This window comes from Cimex lectularius, unplaced genomic scaffold, assembly GCF_000648675.2.
Source record: "Cimex lectularius strain Harlan isolate CLEC.00 unplaced genomic scaffold, Clec_2.1 scaffold33, whole genome shotgun sequence".
Lineage (NCBI taxonomy): Eukaryota > Metazoa > Arthropoda > Insecta > Hemiptera > Cimicidae > Cimex > Cimex lectularius.
In genome coordinates this window covers 1,934,074-1,943,295 of record NW_019392683.1, presented here as the reverse complement: position 1 = coordinate 1,943,295, position 9,222 = coordinate 1,934,074, and the positions used below count along the sequence as shown (strand labels likewise).

Here is a 9,222-nt window from a genome sequence, read left to right as displayed (position 1 = left end):
TTGAAGAGTGCAACAGTTTCATTATATGCCTACGGCGACGACTGGTAGGTTTTATCATATAGCATGGTGGAATTGCGAAATGCTCAAAGTTACGGCTCCTATCGTTGTTTTGGAGTATTTTAGTAATAAAGGATAAGACAACTACAACCCAAAGGAAAAACCAAGATAACCAGTTTTTAAATAATTCATTTTTATAATAATGTGAGCTTATTCATTGATAATTTGAGTTAGTTTGTCACAACCACGTGTTGCGAATGTCGTTACTCATTTGGGTTGTCCCACTATTTGCATTTATTAATAGTTTATTTGTTAGAAGGGAATTACAATCTCCATTTCCAATCTTGTCAAGCTTCAGTGACATACTTTTATCACACTTTTCAGTCTTCCAGGACATCTTAAAGGAGACACACGTCAGAAAAATACAAGTAAGTTTATTTAAAATGTAAATACCATTAAATAGAAGAACAAACAACTACACTTCAATATTTTATTTAAAAACTAGTATACACAAAAAAACCGCAATTAAAACATTAATAATGATGAACAAATGTCTCTGAGGCAAGACATCTTTTGGATGTTTTTGTTCAGCTGGCTCATTAAAACCTTCCTTTTTCTTCACTACCCTGGCGGTAAACTTTGTGGGTTGCCACTGCCACTACCATACTACCATACTACTGCCACTACCGGTGAGAATAGAATCATAAAGAGAATAATTCTATTCTCATTAGACACTACCAGCGTCCTCAATGACATCGCGAAATCACACCGTAATGTTGACTGACCGGCTTGTACGGGTTTCCATGAAGTCATTGTTCATAGGTGTTCGGTGCGATGGTGCTGGTCTGACTGTACGGTGCTGGTATTATTTTTTTTTTTTTTTGGGGGGGGGGTGTCATTTTCCGCATTAAAAAACTTCCAAGCTGGGTGTCAACTCTTAAGATCACTTAAGTAGCTGGTGTAGAAACTCATCTATGTCCGTCTTCCGTCCGAATAAGAACACGTCTGGACTATGGCTGTAATGTATACAATTCCGCTACTAAAAATACAATCGGTCTGTTCGACACAATACAGAATCGGGACTTAGGCTGCTTTCCGTAGGTGTCCCTCATACAGCCTTCTTGCAGATGCTGGAGAAATGCCTTTAAGTTTCAGACGTGACTTTCTTGATTTGAAGTTTTTTGCTAAAATCCCTTCCTCTAAGTCACACCCACTAAATCGTCTATTTCCAGGGACTAGTCTGATATCTGACTGCTTATCACGTGATTCTGTACGAAAAACCTTCACGCTCCCTACATACACACTCTTGCACGAATTACAAATACCCATACCTCCAGTACAAAAAGAATCAGTGGTTCCCATCCCTCCCTGGACATTTCCCAAAACGAAAATTTTGTATCCACTTGCAAAATATCGCAAAGCCATTACACCTTTTCATGTATACCAACAGGAGTTTTTGAAAATAAACGCACTTCCACAAGCGGCATTTATCTATACGGACGGATCAAGGAGCTCCAGGACCGTGGAAGCTGCGTCTATATGTGGCCTTAGCAAATTTCTTTTCTCTCTGCATCATTTCTGTAGCAACTATAGCGCTGAGCTACTAGCAATACGGAAGTCTCTAAATTTCATATGTTCCGATAACAATAGTAGCTACGTGATTTGCTCTGATTCAGAATCGGCCTTACATGCCTTGGAACACCCCTATTGTGCAGGAGGTACTGACGTCCTGGGGAGCCCCCAACAGCAGGGAAGGAGCGTTTATTTCATCTGGGTTCCTGTACATGTAAATATTAAAAGAAACCATTTGGCAGATGAATCTGCAAAAAAAGCAGCCACTACAGGCCTTCAAATCACAGGGACGTTCCAAAGGGTGATATGACTGTAGTTTACAAGTCAAAAGTTAAGGGTCAATCGAAACAGGTCTGGACTAATATATCTGAAAACAAACTACGGAAAATAAAGGACTCTGTAGATGCATGGCCTACTTCATTCAGAAATTGTAGAAGGGAAGAAGTAGTTCTTGCACGGTTGAGGATTGGACACTGTAGAGCCACTAAGGGTCATATGATGGGGCAAGAGTCACCTCCAATTTGCGGAATGTGCAATCTGATCGTCACAATCAAACATATACTTACGTCATGCACATTATATACAGCCCGTAGACTTCTGCACTTCTTGCCTATAAGCATCCAAGAAATGCTAGGCGACAACCACCATAGTATACGTAATTTGTTTAATTTTCTCAAATCAGCAAATCTATTCGACAAAATAGGAGCTACACTATTTGCCCTTCTCTATATATACTAGATCAGATAGAATAAAGATAATAAGATAATAATAATTAGATATGATAATAATAAAGATAATAAATAATCATAATAGATATAGAATATAAATAAATAAATATAGATAGATAAATGTACTAGGTCGATAATATCGACTTATCGATGTTTTGCTTTCGATGTTCTACATTATTGAAAAATAGATGCTTTGCTTTTGATGTCGATAGCATCGAATCAACGATGTTTTAATACTTGTTTTTCTGTTGCTATTTGGTATTAATAAATCATCGATGTTTTTCTGTTGTGGTACGATAGACCTATATACATATTTTTTCGAGTCTTTTTAAAAAAACAGAAAGATTGATTGAATAAGCGTGTATGTGAAGTCGATTTACTATGTTCGACTTTACCTCGGTATTAATAAAGGACTAGCCAGTAGCCGGTTAGTGACAGAACATTGTCCATGATTGAACCGATACATAACACAGGCCTTGGTTTCCGCTATCCTATTCCTGAGCTGTGGCCCACTCACCACCCAGCTTGGAAGTTTTTTAAGGCGGAAAATGACCCAAAGCGATTGATCGCCTTTTATAATTAAAAAAAGAAGAAGAAAAAGCACTATCCGGGCATTATATCAAGAGAGAGCGTCAGCGAAATCAAGCTAGTCAAGATTTTAACCACGCGTCTTGAATCAGCAGATGTCGCCGTAATATAAATACCGCATTCATTTTCAGGCTTAGTCTAAAATAAGATGTGGCCTGAATCCATGCTAGTTCAGTAAGACTACTGCCTTTTTTTCATTTTTTTCCAATTTGATTTAAGATTCGTGCTGAACGGTGGCCCTGCTGCAAATGTTTCGCCAACAATTGAACAACTCATGACTCACTATGGGTTTTCTTGGCGTTTTATTACTACTAGCTAAATAGTTGCTTCTGTTATAGAACAAACGAATAGTTTCTTCTGTACATATTTATTTTATACTGATAGCCTGAAGTATCTTCAACAGACCCTAAAATTAGATAACGTAAGAAGACAGATGTGATAATGTCGACCACAGTAGAGTACGGGTAACTATTTTCTGCGAAACTGCAATATATAAACAACAATACAAATATGACAGAGAAAATTGGATTTTTAAAAATTAGCTGTTAGGTAATTGTTGATTTAGCCGTTAGGTCCATTTTGCCTAAAGGAAGAACTTATTAAACATACAAAGCCTTTTGCAAATAAAGATGGCAGTTAAGAAAATATTTTTGATGTTCAATTGATCAATTTCCAATAAATACTTCTATCATTGACTCAGACAATAAACAATTAAGAGACAATAAAGTTTGACTTAGCAATAATTTATCATTATCCCTAAGAAAAAATGTCAGAAGGCTTTCATTATAGGACGCTTATATTTTTTTATATTATTTATTCAAGAATATTACGGTCTTTCCTAGTGTCTATACTTTTTGTTTGGTTGTTTGCTGCGTCGGTCATCATGATCTTGCATTATGTACATTTTTTTCAGCTGTTTCACTGCTTCGTTTGTAGTAGTTAAACATGAAGAATAAAATATCTTGAATGTTTTTGTACAAAGCTCCATTTTCAATAAGAATTTTGTAAAAGATAGGTTTTATCTTTTGTAAATCTAGATCTGATATTGCTTGCTGTAGAATGGCCGGTGCCCAGTACACGGGAATCCGAGACGCTGTCATCGGTCAGGTCGAGATCCACGAAGTGTGCAAGGCAATTGTGGACACTGAAGAGTTCCAGAGGCTGAGATTCATCGCGCAATGCGGATTTGGCAAGTTCGTTTTCCCGACTGCAAATCACACGAGATTCGAGCACAGCCTAGGGTAAATTAATGTAAGTGTTGTTTATGCTTTGACTCAACATACCTCTTACTGACAGAGTCTGCCACATGGCTAAATTGATCCTGGACTGCCTGGAAAAAAACCTCGATGACGACGTCGTCGTGATCACCAAGGAGGATAAACTCTGCGTCCAAATCGCCGCCCTCTGCCACGACTTGGGCCACGGCCCGTTTTCCCATTTCTGGGAGCACTTTTTGAAAGAGAAATTTGATAAAACATTCATTGTACGCTGGATAATTTGTGTTAATGTAATTTTTACCAAGGCAAATGTGTTATTTACTTTTTATTTTTTGACAGCATGAAGAAATGTCTGAGAAATTGTTAGACAGGATTTACGAAAATCACGAGAAAGTAAGAAATGTTTTCAAAAAGCACAATCTTGGAAGGGAGGAGCTGGAAATTGCCAAAAGGATGATTAGAGGTGTTCTTCCTGAAGACAAGACCAAAAATTATTTATATGAGGTTTGTGAAAGTGTTTTTACTCATATCATTTATTTAAATTTAATCTGCATAATTTCATCTAATTTGTTTTACTTTGCTTTTTACGTGAACTGAACAACCAGTCTTATAGCAATACCTTAACCTATTCCAAATACATTTAAAAATTTAAATTTAAATTTTGAATTTAAATGTTTTCCATTATTTTTCTTTTATTTATTTTCAACTTTTTCCATTTTAATTTCGAATATTCGATTTTTTTGTTCATTTTAATTTCGGCTTTTTCGAGTAATATTTGGCTTTTTCCATTTAAAATTAGAATTTTTCATTTAATATTTGACTTTTTCCATTTTTATTTCGAATTTTTCATTTAATATACGGCTTTTTCTATTTGTTTTTTTCTTTTAATGTTCGACCTTTTTCATTTAAATTTCGAATTTTCCATTTTAATTCGATTTTTCATTTAATATTTGACTATTTTCTTGTTTTTTCATTTAATATTCGATCTTTTTCATTTCAATTTCGATTAATTGGTCAAGCGGACCACGAAATTAGTGAATTCAATTTCGAATTTTCCATTTTAAATAGATTTTTTCATTTAATAGTCGACCTTTTTTATTTCAATTTCGACTTTTCCATTTTAAATCGATTTTTTCATTTAATATTTGACTATTCTCTTTTTTCATTTAATATTCCAACTTTTTCATTACGATTTCGTATTTTCCATTTTAAATCGATTTTTTCATTTAATATTTGACTATTTTCTTTTTTTTTCATTTAATAGTCGACCTTTTTTATTTCAATTTCGACTTTTCCATTTTAAATCGATTTTTTCATTTAATATTTGACTATTCTCTTTTTTTCATTTAATATTCAAACTTTTTCATTACGATTTCGTATTTTCCGTTTTAAATCGATTTTTTCATTTAATATTTGACTATTTTCTCTTTTTTTCATTTAATATTCGACCTTTTTTATTTCAATTTCGACTTTTCTATTCTATAGGTAAATCGATTTTTTCATTTAATATTTGACTATTCTCTTTTTTCATTTAATATTCGACCTTTTTCATTTCAATTTCGACTTTTCCATTTTAAATCGATTTTTCATTTAATATTCGACCTTTTTCATGTCAATTTCGAATTTTCTGTTTTAATTCGATTTTTCATTTAATATTTATTTTCTTTTTTTTCATTTAATATTCCACCTTTTTGATTTCAATTTCGAATTTTCCATTTTAAATCGATTTTTTCATTTAATATTCGACTTTTTTCATTTAATATTCGATCTTTTTCATTTCCATTTTAATTTCGATTTTTTCATGTAATATTCGGCTTTTTCCATTTATAATTGGAATTTTTCATTTAATATTTGATTTTTTCCAATTTTTATGTCAAATTTTCCATTTAATCCAGTTATGTTTTAGTAGTCAATTGACCAAGATACTTCTTTCAATGAATTATTCTTTTTATGTAAGGTCCTGGTTCCATTTAATATAATTTAATATTCGACTTTTTCTATTTGTTTTTTCATTTAATATTCCACCTTTTTCATTTCATTTTCGAATTTTCCATTTTAATGCGATTTTTCTTTTAATATTCGATTATTTTCTTCTTTTTTTTTAATATCTGCTTTTTTCATTTCCATTTTAATTTCGAATTTTCCGTTTAATATAAGCCGTTTTCTATTTCAATTTGGAATTTTCTATTTATTGTAATATTCGTCTTCCATTTGAATTTTCGATTGAATTTTTTACTTTTTCCATTTCAATTGAAAATTTACCATTTAATATTACACTTTTTTCATTTTCATTTAAACTTTTCCATTTAATATTTGCAAATGAAATAAATAAATATTTTCCTTATGTTTTTACTTTTCCTTTACAAAATACAAAATAACTCAAAAGATAAATTTTTACAAACTTCCACAGTTAATGTCTAACGTTTAACTATGATTTCCTTGGGTATGTAAATACTGACAGATATGGCACTTACATAAAATTGCCCCTTCTAGGTTGTTTATAATGAATGTACTTAATTAATCAAAGTTCAGTTATACGGATAAGACAGAGGTCTGCCCCCGGATTCCCAACAACCTGGGTTGGTGATTCTCGAGGCCTGCATCCAAACCTGTGAGAATAGGCAGGACAGAGTGATCAGAAACGATTGCATTCACCCAATATTAACAGTAAACATGTTGCTATTTTAGATAGTGTCAAATAAAATTAGCGGAGTTGATGTTGATAAATTGGAATATTTACAAAGGGACTCACACCAGTTTGGCATGAATTGTTTTGTGGCAATTGATTACCTATTGAGCACTGCAAAAATAATCAAATTGCCAGATGGAACGACTACCATAGCTTATAGGGAGAAGACAACTTACAATCTATTAGGCATGTTTTTGAACAGAGCTGAAATGCACCACAGGTGCTACCAACATCCAGTCACTTTGGCTATCGAGCTTATGTAAGGCCGACTGCACCATAAGTATTTTTTACATTGTAACGAGTTATTTCAGGTTTTCAGGCGCTTTAAAACAAGCTGCTGACAATGATTTTGGAATCGATTATAAAGAAAATGGCCAAGTCAAAAGAAGGTTTGTAAGCTCAGCTCTGTTCAGAATGCATCCACTGAATGTTATTACATTTCAGAAAAATTGACGAATGTCACAACCATCTGAACGAGTATATAAAGTTGACTGATGATATTTTTATGAATATTTATAACTCATTGAGTGACTCCTTACATGAAGCTAGACACATTTTGAAAAGAATATTACACAGGAATATTTATGTGCTAGTACTGAAGGAAAACATAACTAAGGTGTGGTGAACTTAAGTTTTATTTTCATGTTTAATAATTTTTTAATTAAAAATAATGTATTTTATCTACTCAAGATGTTACATTAATATTTAATAATCTTTTTCAGGAAATGAATTTTACTGATATGAATTATAATAAACTTAAGACTATTGTAGAAAATTCTTTATTGAAGGAATTGAACAACAAGTATAACGGCCAATATGAATTCCATTGTAAAATTGTTGTGATCAATATGGGTGGAACGTCGGATAATCCTCTTAAGAACATTCATTTTTACAACAAGCATAATGAAATTACTCACCAAGACAATTATCTCGATGCAAGATTTTATTCTAAGTTAGTATATGTACATTTTATTATTATATTGTATTGCAAAATTCATAAAATTACAAAATCAGACAATAAATGTTAAGCATTCCCAGATGTATGCTTGCTTGTATATTAATCTACATTTTCTTGACTAAAAATTTCTCTTTGCCTCAGCAAATCGACTTTTGGAAACATGATATGCCACATCTTCTGTGACTTTGCGGGAACGCACAAGCCCAGTTTAGAAACAGTTAAGTTAATAGAAAAAGAGTGCAAGGAAAAGTTCAATGATATTCTTGAATATCATAAATACCAGTGATATTAGTGAAATGATGTTTTTAATATGGTTGGTGGAAAAATTAAAACCAACTAAAGAGTAAAAATATTTTACTTAATGTCTATAATGTGTGTACTATGAAAAGTATCCTTTATTTTTTTATTTTTTCAACCATAATTATTTTAATAAAACCACAATTAAAATGTATCCCAATCAAAAAATTATGCACCAACCATATAAACTAGAGAATAGTGAAGATACATCAATGTTACGAGCATTTAATAAGAAAATAATATAAAAAAATAGGAAAAATATTTGTTAAGCTGAGAAGATTTTTGAAATCTAGCTTAAAGCTTTAGGCTGCAAACATAATGCTGTAGCACCACATTCAGCAGTTACTACTGATTTTCATTATCATAATTCATTTATAAATTGTAACTAATACAAAAATATAATAACATTAAAAATTTGGTTTAAAAATAGAAACCAACATATAATTAAATAAAGTACTAAACAATTAATACTTAATTTACTGCCTTTTTCTTTGGAATAAAAATTAACTGTTCATGTTAATTTATTTATTTTTATTAAAAAAAGTGCTTTTTCATGCTGCAGTTATTTAAATCAGAGAAGCATGTCAATAAAAATAATAAATAAATATTTACAAATACATTTGCTTTAGGGATTCAAATTTTGTAAGCAAGGTATGCTTCATCTTCTGTGATTTTGGAGGGACACAAAAACCCAGTGATGACACAATTCAAGCAATTAAAAAACAATGCCGCGAAGAATTTGACAAGACTTTCCAAAGGAAATCACACGTAAATTCTTTCATTTCATCAACCAAATAATATATATTTTATTATATAATGAATGCTGTAAATATATATAATTGTAACTTAACCAAATCTAGCAGAATGCCATGTTGTTTTAATTAAATTCTATCGATCGTTCAATTTATGACAATTATTTTATATTAAAAGATGGATATACATTTCAATGCACCAAAGTAAATCAATGCATCACATGATTAATGGTCTCCGGTGCAATTTTCTTATTTTCTAGTTAAAACAAATTTTTCATTGAAATGAATTTAATTCCAATTTTGCATTGTTAATGTGTTAATAAATGAAATCCATCAAATAATATCTAATACATTTTCATTTCTCAACATAAAATTTTAAAACATAAAATTGTTATTTTTTATATTATTATTAATTTTTTAAAAT

The 9,222-nt window shown here is 31.5% G+C and overlaps 1 protein-coding gene across 14 annotated transcripts; it reads left to right on the top strand.

The window, feature by feature from the left end:
- Nucleotides 1-334: 334 nt before the first annotated feature.
- LOC106662623 (deoxynucleoside triphosphate triphosphohydrolase SAMHD1) lies at nucleotides 335-9,021 on the top strand. 14 transcript variants are annotated; one of them, XM_014386836.2, is made up of 10 exons: nucleotides 884-1,015; nucleotides 3,923-4,126; nucleotides 4,182-4,368; nucleotides 4,442-4,606; nucleotides 6,791-7,050; nucleotides 7,103-7,180; nucleotides 7,236-7,407; nucleotides 7,514-7,743; nucleotides 7,891-7,966; nucleotides 8,676-8,811. In XM_014386836.2, the coding sequence occupies exons 1-10, from the start codon at nucleotides 972-974 to the stop codon at nucleotides 8,715-8,717; spliced, it is 1,458 nt and encodes a 485-aa protein (XP_014242322.1). In that variant the 5' UTR covers nucleotides 884-971; the 3' UTR covers nucleotides 8,718-8,811. The 14 variants fall into 14 exon arrangements, with proteins under 14 accessions (XP_014242324.1, XP_014242323.1, XP_024081468.1 ...); XM_014386838.2 differs by lacking the exons at nucleotides 884-1,015; nucleotides 7,891-7,966 and adding an exon at nucleotides 335-425 and having other exon boundaries at nucleotides 3,944-4,126; nucleotides 8,676-9,021; XM_014386837.2 differs by lacking the exons at nucleotides 884-1,015; nucleotides 7,891-7,966 and adding an exon at nucleotides 340-425 and having other exon boundaries at nucleotides 8,676-9,021.
- Nucleotides 9,022-9,222: the final 201 nt, after the last annotated feature.

What these genes read in the sequence shown, in the direction of transcription:
- LOC106662623 (XM_014386828.2), top strand. Translation starts at nt 972, where the DNA reads ATGTCCGTCTTCCGTCCGAATAAGAACACGTCTGGACTATGGCT. An exon ending in AGATTCGAGCACAGCCTAGG is followed by an intron (nt 4,127 to 4,181) that starts GTAAATTAATGT and finishes TCTTACTGACAG; the next exon opens with AGTCTGCCACATGGCTAAAT. An exon ending in AATTTGATAAAACATTCATT is followed by an intron (nt 4,369 to 4,441) that starts GTACGCTGGATA and finishes ATTTTTTGACAG; the next exon opens with CATGAAGAAATGTCTGAGAA.